The sequence below is a fragment of the Kryptolebias marmoratus genome, linkage group LG6, assembly GCF_001649575.2.
Source record: "Kryptolebias marmoratus isolate JLee-2015 linkage group LG6, ASM164957v2, whole genome shotgun sequence".
Lineage (NCBI taxonomy): Eukaryota > Metazoa > Chordata > Actinopteri > Cyprinodontiformes > Rivulidae > Kryptolebias > Kryptolebias marmoratus.
The window spans coordinates 6744814-6760592 of NC_051435.1; the positions used below are offsets into that span (position 1 = coordinate 6744814).

General features: G+C 34.5%; 1 protein-coding gene across 3 annotated transcripts in view; it reads right to left on the reverse strand.

The window, feature by feature from the left end:
• thsd7ba (thrombospondin, type I, domain containing 7Ba) overlaps positions 1 to 15779 on the reverse strand; it is a 188484-nt gene that overhangs the window by 106652 nt on the left and 66053 nt on the right. Inside the window, exon 1 of one of the 3 annotated variants that reach the window (XM_025006908.2) lies at positions 3377 to 3958. The exons of the other annotated variants lie outside the window; for them this stretch is intronic. Within the exon in view, the coding sequence (XP_024862676.1) occupies positions 3377 to 3473 (97 nt within the window). The 5' untranslated portion in view covers positions 3474 to 3958. Of the gene's footprint in view, positions 1 to 3376; positions 3959 to 15779 lie in introns of those variants that run through there. 3 annotated transcript variants of the gene reach the window in all.

Here is a 15779-nt window from a genome sequence, read left to right on the forward strand (position 1 = left end):
ATCATCAAAATTAAACGAAATAAACATTTGAAATATATGAGTTTGTATGTAATGTATGAATATAATATACAAGTTTCACTTTTTAAATGGAATTACTGAAATCAATCTACTTTTTCATGATATTCTAATTTTATGACCAGCACCTGTATTTGCAGGTGTTGATATGCACTGTACAAACTTTTACTCTCACTGAAATTAACATTATTCCAATGGAGAAAAACTCAACAAATAAATGTACTGAATATTAAAAACTGTAAATTCTCTTCAAAGTGTCCAGACTTTTCCAATTTACCCAATTGCCATCGTTAACTTCAGCACTTTTCCAAGTATACTATTTAAATAAAAGCATAATAGTGACATCAGATCAGGACAGCCTCTTTTCTCTTAGCATCATTATAGGGAACCTTTGAAAATTACTTCTGTCATACAGATTTTTCATTTTGTTTTTTAGTAATTCATTTATTATTTACAAAATATAAAATCAAAACATAAATCAAACATATAATCTGAGCTATATCCTCTGCTGTAGCAAATGGTGCAGTTTAAAATACTTTAATCTAGCAGTTTTCTCGACGTGTTGATATGAAATTCTGAAACGTGGGCACGCACTTAATGTAAACAAAGCACTCACCTAAATCCAATAAAAAACAAATACAACAAAAAAAGAAACAATAGAAGGTTAAGTCATGTGATTGACCTACAATAGGCTGGCTGTGGTCCTTTTAGGTGGAATAGGACAAACATAATCAAGGAGAAGATGTTAAAAAAATAAATCTGCAAAACTATTAAACATCTTAATACCAAATGGCTTTTTCATAATTGTTGTCATTGTTGCCCTTTTTGTAGTCACTTTGGCTGTTTTTATAGGCAAACAAATGCACGTGTTAGTTGGCAGCCATTCACAAATTTTCCTTACAAATTTGTATATTAAAGGCATATTACCCATTGATATAAGAAATAAACTGTGCAAATTTTGTTTCTTACTTTATTCTTTTTTCTTTTTTTTGTTACCGGTTTTTACGACTTTAGTCAACATGGTGTGTGGCAAGTATTTATTTATTTTTATAATGACACATACACTTATTATTATTATTTTAATTTCAGTTGTTGCTGCATTTCCTCACAAACATCTGCTATGTTTCCAAACCACCCCCACTCTTGTTCTCCTGAGCTTGAATGTTTGGATACATGCGTCCTTTGTCTCAACAGTTTTTAATTAAATGATACCTATGCCACTGAGCCTAATTATGTGCAGAGCCATCCCCCCATACCACACACCATCAGCTGTAATTTATGAGCAGCGAGGTGCATCGTCAATTACAGCATTCATATACGTGGAAATTCATCAGATTATCATCAGCCAGTCAATCCATCTCCAAAAGACCTGAATCAGCTTATTTCAAGCCAAGTTTTTACATCGCAGGTCAAAAGAAAAACAAGTGAAATGTGAGAAAATGTGAGAAAATAACCAGACAATTGATGGGACAGAAAACCTCACAAGCCCTAATTAAATATAAACTTTATTTGATGATAAAACAAGCAGGTGGTAGAATAACCTTGACCTTTCCTCTTGAATATTAACCATATTTTTACAAATTTATTCCACACTAATGGATTATGAGCCTTGGGGGTGAAATTCTATCATAGCCTCAACAGGCTTTTGTTAGTATTTTACCCCACTGTCTGACTGGCTTGAATAGTTAATCACTAGCTAAATTGCCAGCTGGAGAAAGTACTCAACACCACCACATTTGGTGCCACTGAGAGATGTAATCCCCATTAGGGCCAGTCAGTTACTAATTTAGAAGATATTCTCATCCAAAACCCTCAAATATAATTTAGTAAGGAAGAGCAACACTTCATTTATTTAGGTATGAGGCATTTGAGTGATTTGAATTACAATTGATTACTGGCATCTCAGGAATAAAAAATGTGAAACTAAACATTAATTCTTGATCATGTTACCGTATTAAGAGAATCTCCTAATATGTGTAAACAATTTAAGGCCATATTGCCTGCCAGCTTTTATGCCAGAGTTTTAGACCCTGATCATCTTATGTTGAGAAATAACGGAGTTCTATCTGTTTTGAAAACCTTAAAAATAAAGTTATGCATATTGCATGAAATTCTGCAAGATGTCATGATTGTAGTATGTGTTGTATTACATCAAATTTAATCCAAAAACTTGGAAAACTGACTGAATTTTAGCACTTAGCTGTGGATTGATTCTAAACGTTTATCTGTTGTAGAGGTACTTCTAATGATTACTTTTTAAGGGTTTTATTTGGTTCGTAAGGTATTTTTGGTAACAGACAACAGGGTTGATGCCAACATTTATTGCAAAGGTTTTAATCACAACAAGTGGCACTTAGAGTATGTGTTGTGAGTAACTCTCAGCTACAACTGCGCTCAAATTTAGCTCAAGCTCTGTAAAATTGATTGAATTATAACTGTCTTTGTGTTTTCCAAGAACAGTTAATTATGGTGACCATCTTGAATTTGATTGGCTCCAAAAGGTACTCTAATAATGCACTTGCACATCTAATAAATACATTCTACTAGTTTCCTTAAAATGTGTCCACTGATTCATGAGATATTTTGTTAATGCTATAGACAAAAAACACATAATAATGCCTTTGCCTTTGGCAGAAGGAAAAAATAATGCAAAACCCAATGGCTTCTCTACTTGAATTCATTTCAAATCACTTCTGCTCTGTCATAAAGATCAGTTCATAATCAGCATGAAGATTTTTGCATGAGCTGAATTTCAAAAAAAAAAAAAATCAGCCGTTAGTTTCAGAATGAATACTTCATGAGGTGACCTAGCTGAATGAAAAGTAAGGAAACCTACACAGGGGTCAAACAACACAGTGAGTCACAAAAAAATAATAAGTGAGTTGGTAATACGGCGACATGTTCATTTTCTGGTTTCAGGGTTATTTTGTCTTCAGTGAGATAAACAAAAGTCACTGTTCTTCGTCAGGATGTATAAATTATTTTAAGAAACAATGTTCCTTCAGTCCACACTTGTGTAGAAATTAAATTAAAGCAAAGGAAGCTGGTTTATTAACAGCTGTTTACTCTGAGGATAAAAATGGTTTAAACCACGTTCCATTTACAGATTTTAATCATCAGGATGCTGGTGAGGCACTAAGCTCTATTTGAGGTTATCAGTATGTACCAACCTGCAAAGTGCTGCACAAAGCCAAAAAACATGAGAAAGAAGGAGAAGAAAAGATACAAGAAATATTATATGAGGAATATTTATTGTTTCCCAGCATTGTGTGTTCCAAACCAAAAGCCAGTAAATGTTGTGAAAGTCACAAGTCTGAATTCAACATGTGTTCTTCAGCTTGTCAGTCAGGAAAATATTCACCTTCAACAGATGTGAGAGCTTTGCTCGATGCCAGGCGTTCCCTTCTGTTCAGGTGAAGAGTAAGCTCGAGTTTCTTATTTTCTTCTCTGCCAGACATTATTCCTTAGCCTTTTCTCGAGCCACATTTGTCTTTAGTTTTTTGTTTTTTTTTAGTCTGTATGTGTAACTTGGCCACAGCAGTGGGCTGTCAGTGTTTCAAATGGGGTCTGCAGAAAACACAAGTTCATTTCTGTTAAGTCAACAAAACAAACACACAATGGTGGGAGGAAAGAAAATTCTGACATAAACATTAATTTCCTGAGTTTCGAGGACTCTGTGATGAAGATCTTGAACTAACTCATGACAGGTAACCAACTCATTGAATTTTACGAGTGAGCAAAGCTGTTTGTCATTGTTATAGGAAACTGTTTGTGTTTTTGTAGATGTGGCTGATACTTCTGAACCAGATGTTTAAACTAATGTCAAAGACTCGTTTTTAAAAACTAAATATACATAATATGGTAAAACAGTTGGGGAGTGATTACATGTAACAACAATATTGTGGTATTTATTTACAAAAAAAGAGTTACGACTACCAATTAAATTTACAGTTGCTTGTGAAAATATTCATGATCACAATCTGTGTTAAACTTTGTGTTAAAGCTAGGCTTGTTGATTAACAGGAATCAACAAGATTCAACAACTGAAAAACATTAGCTGAGGTATGTTTTTATTTTTTAACAAAGGCCATATCCTGCTTGTTTATATGAAGGGGGCGGGACTCTAACTTGTAATGGAACCATACAACAAGAAAGCTGGTCAGAAAGCTTCAATTTCTGGGTTCTGGACCAAGTTCTACCTATAAGCATGTTTTGGCTGTCTCGCACCTTCACAGCAACACTCAGCCTTTTCCATTCCAAAATATTGGCAATTTTAATTTTTATCTGTGTGGCAGATTCAGTTCATTGTTTTCTTTACAGTCTATTTGAAAACTACTGGAGTAAAAGCTTTCAAACTGACATTTATTCAGGACAACTTTTTTTTTCATAGTTCATAGTACATTTAACTTAGGATTGTTTTTTTTCCTAACAGAGTGTTTGAAATATTTAATATTAAAAGCTAAAATGTTGTGAAAATCAACCTGTATGCCATCCAAAACTGCAAAAGCTATTCAGTAAGCCAGAGGATATATGTATAGGTTATGTGCAAAATTGTATGTTTTTTTTTGTTTTTTTTTCCTTTTTTTACTCAGGTTTAGTAAAAATAAAATCTATTGTAAGAGTTTTAATTATTATTGTTATTTCTTTATTTATAAATTGTGGCATGTTTTTTTGCTTTGATGAAAATATCCTCACGGTCAAAACTAAATGGGACACGCAGAAATCAATGTTTGGCTCCTCTGTTATTTCGCCTTGTTCATGTAACATTTCTTCTAAGATCCTGTTTATGAATACAGTTCCCACTTTGAATATATGTAGGCGAATGCTTCCAGGGATTTCAAAGAGAATCAATGCAATGTTTGTTTCACTTTAGAACGTAAAAACGACAAGGGTGGGAGGGGAGTCAGAGGTGTGCTAGATTTGTGATCAGAATCTTTTTTCCATGTAATTGCTTGTCTCATGTGGTCCTCTCAAGTCCCTACACCAGCATGTGTAGAGGTGACAAGTAATTGGATAGGATGCCGTTCACTCCAATGTTTCACTGCCTTCCGCTGACCTGGGATTTCACTTCTGTAAGCACAGAAGCAAAACTAATGGCCATACCTGCAGGCACCAAGCTGAGGTAAGACCCTAGTGTTTTGATAATGCAGGTGACTGGGGTCATTAGAGGACAGAGATGAAGTGAGGGTGCAACACAAAGACTATAATAAATCTGCTGATTATTCTGAAAATAGCTGTTAAATTCAACAGTACATCTAAGGAAACTATCTGGATTTATTCTTCCTTTTTTTTTTTCGAAGGACCATGTAAATTACATATTTACTTGCCAACACAGAATGATTAACTATTTAAAGACTAATTTACTTGCATTTATTTTGAAGACAGCAAATACAATGGCATATGTCCAACTGCCATTCGAATGTTACATAAAACAGGTGAGATTTTCGGGAAAATTAATTAGCTTGTCGTGAATAACAGAAAGAGTAACTGGAAATAAGTCAGTGAGACTGAGGGGTGCTGATGCTGACGTGATGGAGAGAGGTAGTGATGCTTGAGATTAATAGTGGAGAGGACACACACTTTCACATACACAAAAACCCGAAAAAAACAAGCAGGATGAATACTTTGAGTACAGATTATGATTTTATTTATTGTCACTCTTTTTTGCATTTGCATAGGTCAAACAGACCCAAAGACTCCATATTTAAGATATACACCCAATGAAATAAAGTTCCTATGATCAAAACGGTGATATGCTTTCCCTTTAAGGAATGCATACCATGTGATATTGCACGATCAAGTGTGTGTTGAGGATGACTCTCAGCTACTACCACATCAAGCCTTAGCACAATAATGTTTGTTTTTGGGTTATGTTGATTGTCTATAGTGGCCATCTTGAATTAGGTTGACTTCAAAACCTATTCATTTCTAGATTAAAAACATCCTTGTTTTTTCACTTTTGATGGGTGATTAAATGGGTGTTGCCATTAAACCTTCCATTGGAGATTTTTTATGAAAAAGCTGTCTAAATATTAACCAATATAATGTTTAAAATATTATAAAATCTATTTTGAAATGCTTCCAAGATATTACTCGTGCTAAGGAAGGAATGCTCACCTCTATGCTAAAGGGGATTGACTTTTTTAGAGTTGTCTCCAAGAACATTTCAACATATTGGAATCAGAGAAGTCAGGGATCAGAACAGCGACCTTCAGAATCAAGGTTGAAGAAGTTGCCCATTAAAAAAAGAATAATGGGATTTATTGTTAAAAAAGACATGGCTGGATGTCCTTGAAGTTGGCTATTTGCTCAATAAAGCTGAAGAAGAAAAACTGTAGAAAATGCTCAGCATTTGCATTTTCTAAAACAAATTTATTCACTGTAGCTTCAAGTACCTGTCCCGCACTAATCAGTGCAATCAGGGTTCCATGTAGATTTCTGTGTTCTTGTTGTTGTAAAGTTGTTGTATTACTAATTGCTGCCTTTTTCTTTGTAGTTCACAATATGTAGCATTTTGATTATCTGCTTTTATATTTGTAAGTCATTTGCACAAACTAGAGAAAATAGCTTAATTTTAAAGGTGCAAAATGTTAAGTGACTATTATGAGTTGCTCCTAAAGCACCAGCAAAGTGATCATGAGCTCAAAGACCAGTTCTTTAAGGACCTTAAGACAAAAGAGCTCCTTCGGCAGATCAATTGCCCAAGTCAGGCAGCCTGCAGTGCAGAACCTGCAGAGGATAAATACTTTACTCGTTCTGCATCTGTCATTTGCATTCCCTTTGTCCCCCAGTTATCAATCAGATGCTTGCTCATTTTATGGCTATCTGCAGGAGGTCAAATAAATGACGACTGGACAAAGTCAGAGTCTGTAGCATCTCTATCAACGGATGTTCAATATTTGTTGCTTTTATTTGGTGCAACAGAGGGAGCCTCATGTGTTAGAAGTGTTAAATCCCAAACAATCAGCTGGGCAATTAATGTTATTGTGAAGGGACATAAAACTCATAGATAGCTTGAGGTATAACTTCATTTATTTTACTTAAAGGAAGGCACTAACCATTCTGTGTAAATAAGCTAATAGCTCAAAAAGTAAAGCTGTAGGGACAATAAAAAAATCAGATATGTACAGTTACCATCAAGCCTTTTTGTCCAGGCTGAAAAATCTCAGAAGCAAACTAAAGAAGCTGTCATTTAGGAACACTTTTCTTGATCCATGATCATTAATCTAAAATAGTTTGTTTTTCACCCACATCCACCAGGAGGCTACTCTGAGTTTACTCTTAATGACTTTTGGATAAATGACTATAAAAATGAAAATTTTAAGGCAAGACTAAAATGGAATCACCCCTGAGCTTGATTCACTTGATGTTTTGAAATATGAACAGAATTAAAAGGATAAAATAAACATTATTTATCAGCATTGCAGAAAAGAGGCTTATCAAAGACAGTTTACCTCCATTTTTACAATATGTTTAAATGGACTAAGAAAAACACTTTCTCAGGAGACTTTGTTGTCTTTCAGAAAGAGAAGTCTAATGTGTGGCACAGTTTATTTTTATTCTTAAAAACAAACTCATCATGAGAGCTAAATGACTTACAAATGACTATGCTATTCATCCTAATTTGTGGTTCCAACCATCTGCTTAAGGTGTGACATCCAGCATTGTGGTTTTTCTGTTATTTGGTTGGACTTTTAGGTCTCAAAAGGGTTTATTTGTGATATATTCAAAATACACATTCATTTTTTCGCAGAGTGAAAATCATTTTGATTCCCTGAATCTCTGAATGTAATTTTGTTAGTAATGTAAATTGTTGCTTTATGTTTGAAATTCAGTTCAGTTGATTCTACTGGTGACCAGTTGCATTTATTGAGGTTACAGATTGTATATATTTGTATATGTTCTTTAAAAAAAACATCTAAATATTTAAACATAAATGTAAGCATGTATGCAATAAAAAATGTCTCAAAGAAAAAGATCAGACTAATAAGTTAGTAATTAAGATATATTCAAAGGCAGTCTACTGCAGTGTTATTTTAAATTCCAGTCCCCAGAACCATCCTACATGTTAAACATCTATCCATGCTTCAACACACCTGACTTAAATTAATGGCTGATTAACTGCCTTGTGCCTAATTTAATCACCTGCTGTGGAGATCATTCATTCACTTGATTCAGGTGTGTTAGAGCACAGAAACAGCTACAACATGCCGCACAGTGGATCCTGAGCACAAAAATCTCTTCAACTGAGACACCTTGTTATTTTTTGAAATAATATTAGGTCATTTTAACAAATGTATCAATAAATGCAATACAAAATGTTCTTCTCTAGTTTTAGAGAGATTTAGGCACTGATTCATGAAAGGTTTGGTACTGACTTTTACTTGATGAAAGGCTGTTTTGTTTTGCTTTTTAGTTGGTAGGGGGCATTTTTAAAGTGGCAAACAGCATTTGAAAACATTTTCCTACTATGCAAGACCTACACTCAGTATGTCTTGTTTTCAAAGGCAACCGTAAGCATATAATAAAGTCTTTAAACATGGTCATTTTCATCAGTTTGGAAAGTACCATTTAATGTTTTGCTTTGTATTATGGTAAATATTACACCTACAAAAAACAAGCCAACTGCTTTATACTATAATAATTATAGCTGACTATGTACACAGAAAACCAACTAAACGGTGTGCTGAAAGAGGACGATAGTCTGGTGTAAAAATACATTCATGCTGAAAGTCTGATGTTTTTTCTGTTACCTCCTAGTTTTGGATTCCTGCATTGTAACTAAACCAACATGTCATATAAGTTAAATAAATATTGTTGTATTGACATATAGTTTGGTTACATGTTGTTTAATACCAACAACAACAACAACAAAAACGTTTCTAGCTTCATTCTAAGCAAGTAATCCCAGATTAAGTCTGTATGATGTCAGCTCTTCGGATAACAAAGTTAAATCCCTTTTATCTGCCAAACTCACACTAATTACACAGATCACATTTTTTCTGTTACATTTTAAGGTAGACTAAATATATATCAACCTTACATCTGTGGTGAGGGTGGTTTTTCTGGGGTTTGTGTTTGTGTTGTGAGTACTTCCTGGTAGGCGTGGCCAGACGACTGATTGACGTCTCGTCAACTCTCCCTCCTCACCTGCAAGTGATCTGACTAATGGCAAGGACAGGTGTATTTAAGGCGGTGGCAGAGACCAGACCAGTGCTGGAGCATTACCTGCTTGTGGTAAAGTTGCTGAGCCTCTGTACTATAAGATTTGTTATTCCGAGTTTGACTAACTCTGTCTCGCTGTGTGCCTCAGGAATTACCTTCTGCCTCGTGGATCCAGTCTGGTTTTCGTTTTCCCTGAGACCTCTGCTAACGCTCATACTACCTGCCTCCCGTGCCTGTCTGTCTGCTTTACTATACCCTCTGGAAGGAATACTCACCACTGGAAGGATTCTCACCCTGGAACCCAAACTCACCACTGCTTGCTTCAAGTGTTGGACTCGCCGCCCTGTCGTAAGGACTTTAAATTCCAACCATTACTTGCCCTTCGTAGGTTCCTCGTGTTTTCACTCCGCCATACTTACCGTGTGTTTCGCTTTTTCAGATCCCGACGTTCATCCTGTAAATTATTTTTCCTGCACTGTAAATAAATCACTTCCCGGTACACTCCTAGTTTCCTGTGTCTGTTTGCTGCCGGACTGCTCCAAAAATCTTCCCTGGTTTATGACAACATCAGCATCTGAATAAAAGATCCCTGACCAGTTTTCTTACATATCTGATCAGAGAGCATGATGACAGTTTTCATGACATATTTGAACAAAAATTCTGTTTGGTTTCCACCTGCGTTATGCTTCAACATGTCAAGAATTTGAAAACACATAAAGGACTGAGTGGAAAAAACTAAAATGCATTAAAAACGATCTAAACAACTAGCTGAAAATTGCTTTAGTAGTCACTATATTTGTTTCTGTAACTGTTTTTAGAAACTGTCACAGAGTCAATTTCCTTGTAAATTGAGTGTAGTACAAATATTTGAAGTGGATAGGCTCTTCAAAGATCGACTGTTTAATCTCTCTGAAGGTACAAAGTAAAGGTATTTTTAAATTTAGAGGTCATGACCCTTTCAGTAATGTGCACTTTTCACAGTCAGTCTTTGACATTCAGAGTCAGAAGCATTCAGATTTCTGTGGTGGTAATAAAAGTTCAACCATCACTCCACCAATCCTAATTAAAATTTGACCTGGCTGCTATCCTGATGATTAAGAGTGGGGCGTCTCAAGTTGGAAAATGATGCATGGCATATCCAACTACATTAATTAGTTGCTCAAATTTTTCTTGCAAAAATTTGTTCTTGCAACACCTAAACTTGTATCCAGTTCTTACGGAGCAGCTGGAGCAGAATTTCAATCAGTTCACAAAAGAAAGTGTGCTCATTTCTTCACTAAGGTAAGGAAAAAATATTCCAGAAAACATTTTTGATATTGTATTTTAACAAGATATTTGTATAATTGGGAAACATGTATGCCTGTGAAGATATTATGATTAGGTGTAAGCATGTGTAATTTAATTGATTTGAAAACTAGAATAAAACCAAAGAAAAACATATTAATTTGTTTTTTTTTATGTGTTCTGAATCAGAGCCTCTTGAGTGTTGGGATTATCAGGCATGAAGGTTTCAGTCATTTAACAGATTGCAATGAGCGTATTCATTGCCTCAAAGTTTGATTACAGAGAAAGCCATGCAGGCTTTATTTAAACTAGTATTTTACTTGTCTGTCAGGTAATCTACTTCTGTCCATGAACAAAATAGAGAAACAATTAAACTAGGCCACCAATTGTAACCAAAATGGAAAACTGGTTGCTTCTGTGACAGTCAGTAGTGGGTAACTTCACATTGATACATCAGTTTTGGTTGTCTGTTAGCATCTACAAAGTGTGTTAAATTTCATTTTTTTTAATTTTAATTTTTTTGTTTTCAATTAGTTAGAGCTGCTATCTCCCAGCAAGAATGTTGTAGATTTAAAAAAATGAAAAAACTCCAGTCTTTCTGTGTTGAGTTTCTATGTTCTCTGTATCCATGTGTGGGTATTCACAGAATCAAAAACATGCATTTTAGGTCAATTGATCATTCAAAACTGCCACAAAGTATGAGTTAGGGTATGAATGGTTGTCTGACTCATTTGTTTTTTATGGCCCTGTGAAGGTGTAGCACAACACACCTGATTTGAATCAGTGTGTCATTAACAGGCTTCTGCAGAACATGAAGAGGTAATTTAACCACCGAATCAGGTGTGTTGGAGCAGGGAAACAAGGAAAACATGCAGGATAGTGGCACTCAAAGACCAGGGTTGCCTACCCCTGGTCTAGCACTTTGTTCAGGGTGTACCTCTTCATTTGCTCAATGACTTCTGAAGATAGGCACAAAAAAGCAATTGAAAAAAAAAAAAACAGATGAATAGATGGATGGGCCTTTTTTGGTTGGACAGGAAGTCATAAACAAATCCATCATTACCATATTTCTGTGACAGCCACACTAAATTGAATGTCAATACTAAATTTGAGTTCATCCACACAAGTTTACATGTTAAATTTGATCATACTGAAAGTTTTTGTTTGTTTCAGGACTATTTCATATTTTCCTCTGATGTTAGGCTGGCTTTAGGCTAATACGATGTATAACTTTGACTTGGACGTTTTGCTCAAATTTTTCTATGGATTACTTCAACTAGAAGGAATAGCATAGTTTGTCAATGAGTTTAGTGCTCTTCTCACAGGCTCAGTCTTTGTGAAAACAAAAAAAAAATAAGAGCCAGCAAGGGAGAAAATCATCCCTGATCAAGGAATCCCCCCAAGCATCCCTGGAGCTAAACCCACCAGCGCCCTTTTCCCATCATTGTCTTTCTCATTGTGCTGCTGTTTTTTTTTTCCACTATTTACATAGTTTGGAGACACAAAGCTGTGAAGGTCCTGTTTAAATCACATATGCTGTTTTGATGCAGTCCTGATTCAAGCCAATTTTGTCCCCTTTTTGTCATTATAATAAAACCATTTGAAAATAAGTAAAAGTGCGATATTATTGTAGTTGTTGTTCAATATTTTTTTTTGTTTGTTTGTTTGTTTTATCTTAAAAATCACTAAATCAGTTGAATGAAGTATTGATACAGAGACTCATTTAAAGCCTGTTAACTGTACACTCTTGTATTGTTACTTCACAAATTCCTAGAATGTTCTGTACAACCATTTATGATTACCAGAAAATATTTTTACCTTATGTCTTGACCTTAATATAGTATTTTCATCTAACACCTCAGTTGCTGACATTTCAGATTTATAAAGTTGAAGAAGTAGAAGAACCTTAAAATCTGAAAAAGACTTCATGACTTTGGCCTATTTCAGCAGTCAGAGTACTCCTGTGGAGTTTCATTCATCATCAGGTCAGTATTTATGCCAAACTTCAATGCTAACAATCATATAAAAATTGCATTTTATTTTATTTTTTTCTTGGTATGAGCACTGTTCACAGTTGATTTTACATTTAAGAGGTGCAGTGCTCACAGTTAGTAGACAATAATGATTAATAAAAAAAAAACTATATAAATGATCTCAATACGACAAAATTCCACACAAAAACAAAATAATTTAACACTTAAAAAGAAATTGCATAATAAACGTTAAGATGCCCCGCACAGGTGGAACTCAATGTCACAGCATGCAAATGAGTTTTAATAAGAGATTTAAAATGATCAACTAGCAGCTCTAACTTGCATAGAGTAGGGGTCACCTCTGAAAATGCTCTGCCGTTCCTTGTTTTAGGCCTAGAAATGGGAGTGTTTAAAGGGAGCTGATTAGTGGATCTAAAGGCTCTGGCTGGAGTGTGACTGTCAAGTTATTTCTCCACAGGATCCAGGTAACTTGAAAACCCAAGGACAAACAGACGCAAGTCTTGACTCAGCTTGAAACTTTTTATTTATTTTTATCTTCTTTGAAGCGACAGGTCAAAAACCTTTGAAGATCGAAACAAAAAATTAAACAATTTCATTTCTAATTTAAAGTTAAATAATATTCACTTTTAATTCACTTTAAGTCTTTTACATTTTTAACTATTTTGTACTGTGTACTTGCATCATTGTAACTGTAAATATTGTATATTCTAAACAATGTATTTTAAGTGCTTTTAAACATCCTAAATCATTTAAATAATCTAATCAATGTACATTTTTAAAGCATAATTATCTTTACATTTTTCACATAATTAAATTACTTTTAATCAATGAATTGCTTTTAAATCTCAGTCATCCCCAAACATACACCAACCAATATATTTCATCTTTTAATTTACTCAGTATAAAGGCTTGACATGGTCAATCTAAGCCCACAAATGTTCAATTTCATCATTACAGACAACTTTTTAAACTATTTTAAACACATGATTTAGGAAAATATTCAACCAAAATTCATTCTAGAAAAGGGATAAATTACTATTAGTATTTAACATTGATAAAGTCATCTTTAATTTATCTTTTAATGAACAACAAACTTGAGATATTTTAACTACTTCAACAACAATCCTATAGTGTCACTTCAATGATCTACACTGTTTGCTTTGACAACATGATTGACCAGCTTTCCTCCTTAAATTCACTTTAATTAAACCAAATTTTGGTATCTTAGCTTAACTATAACCTAAACTTATACATACTTACTTTACTACTCACTTAACTATGTCTTTTAACATTCTTTTTTAACAGATTTGACTCACCAGTGGCCTGTCTGTGTCCATTCTATCCTGCTGGTTGTTTGTTTGACTCCACACCTGTGTCATTAGTACAGGTGGAGGTGGAGCATTTACCTGGCCTTGTCTAGATTTAGCACCATCTGGTGGTCACATTGAAAATGGGTCAAGTTGAGAGAGAGAGAGATGGAGATATGACGGATTAGAGAAAGGAGAGAGGAAAGAAATGACTTGTAGTGGCACTGGGTCTCAAGTTAACTTAACAGTGACGGTGTAAAAGTTCTAAAAAAAAGATGTTGTCAAGCCATTAAACTCTTAAAATCAAACAGTAAAGCTTTAAACTGTTTCCTGAAATGGACAGGGAGCCAGTGTAAGGAGGACAGCACTGGTGCGATGTGATTGTGTTTTTTCCTCTCCATCAGAGGAGAAGCTGCAGCATTTTGTACAGCTTGCAGGCGCCTCAGTGATGACTGATTTAGACCAACATATAATGAGTTGCAATAATTCAGTAAAGATGTAATGAAGGCATGAGTTACTGTTTCCGGCTGATCTGATGTGGAATGTAGGCCTTAATTTTCCTGAGAAGTCGTAGTAGGAAAAAAGAAGACATTTCACACAATTTAAAAGCTAATATATTGGTGGTAAGTGGTAAAGTCAAATGAATTGGTAAATGTTGTCTGGACAAACTCCAAGGCTGTTTTTCAAAAGCATCACATTTAGTTCAAGTTAATATGAGTCTCCTTTAACCAACAGCTGGCAACTCTGTGTACTAATATATATTTCATATTTATCTTACTTAGATTTAAATGCTAGAGTTTAATTTTCCTAAAAAATGAACGTTATATTTTAATTGCAGATATATTTTCTGTTGAGAAGTTAGTGCCTTCTCCAACTCCACTCCAAAAAACCTGCATTGTTTTAAAAAAGAACAAGCATTAACAAAATTAATTAAAATGCTTTATTGAACCTCCTGAGTCAATAAGTTGATCCATCTCTCCCACAGCTCTCAACAACAAATAATTATTTAGCTGCTCTTCCAGAGACAGGATGAATACAACCGAGCAAAAACCAATGACAATGACATAATTGGACTTTAGCCAAACAAAACTTTCTTGCCAATTAAACAAGGTCAACCTTGTATTACTATGCTCCAAAACATTAGTCAGTAGTGGTCAGGCTATAAATCATTTGCCATGATGATAATTTTCCCAAGTAATTATTTCTGTGTTAGGTTTTGACCCTTAAATGAGAAGCCAATACAGTAAAACGCTGTGTAAGTTAAAAATGAAATAAATAAAAAAAACGGAGATATTGGTTAGTTTAAGGTAATATTATTTAAAAAGCTTTTAAATGTCTTCAGATACAAAGTGCTTTGGTTCAGTACAACTGAACAAAATATCCTAATTTGGTAGCATGGCTATCTGAAAATAATGTTTTGACAAATTTTTATCAGTACCTTATCAGCCATGACATCACTGTTACGCCAGTGTAAAAGAACACCACGAGTCTACCTGATCTGCTCATTAAGTTTAGTCCAAAAGTTCACTTAACTGCTGGTGGACTGATATATTTAACAGCCTCAGCACACCTACAATTATGTTGTAACATGAGATCATACTGTATCTTTAAGAAAGCTGACAATAGCTCCAACCTTTAAATTGAGAAAATAAATAATATATGTAAATAAATCGTAAACATCTCAAACACAAGACTATCTAATGACCTCAGAAGATGTAAAAGGATGAGTGTACCGGACGCAGGTCAGAGCCAAGTTTATTAAAAGCTTTCTATTGCTATGGTAACCTTACATGGGTGGTTAAATATGCAGAAATCTGGATGTAAAACCAGCCATATAGGCGCTGACTTTTGTTTGCATTTATGGATAGCTCAACTAAAATAATTAATGTTGTAACATGTTTAATTAAAACTGATATCTATCTATCTATCTATCTATCTATCTATCTATCTATCTATCTATCTATCTATCTATCTATCTATCTATCTATCTATCTATCTATCTATCTATCTATCT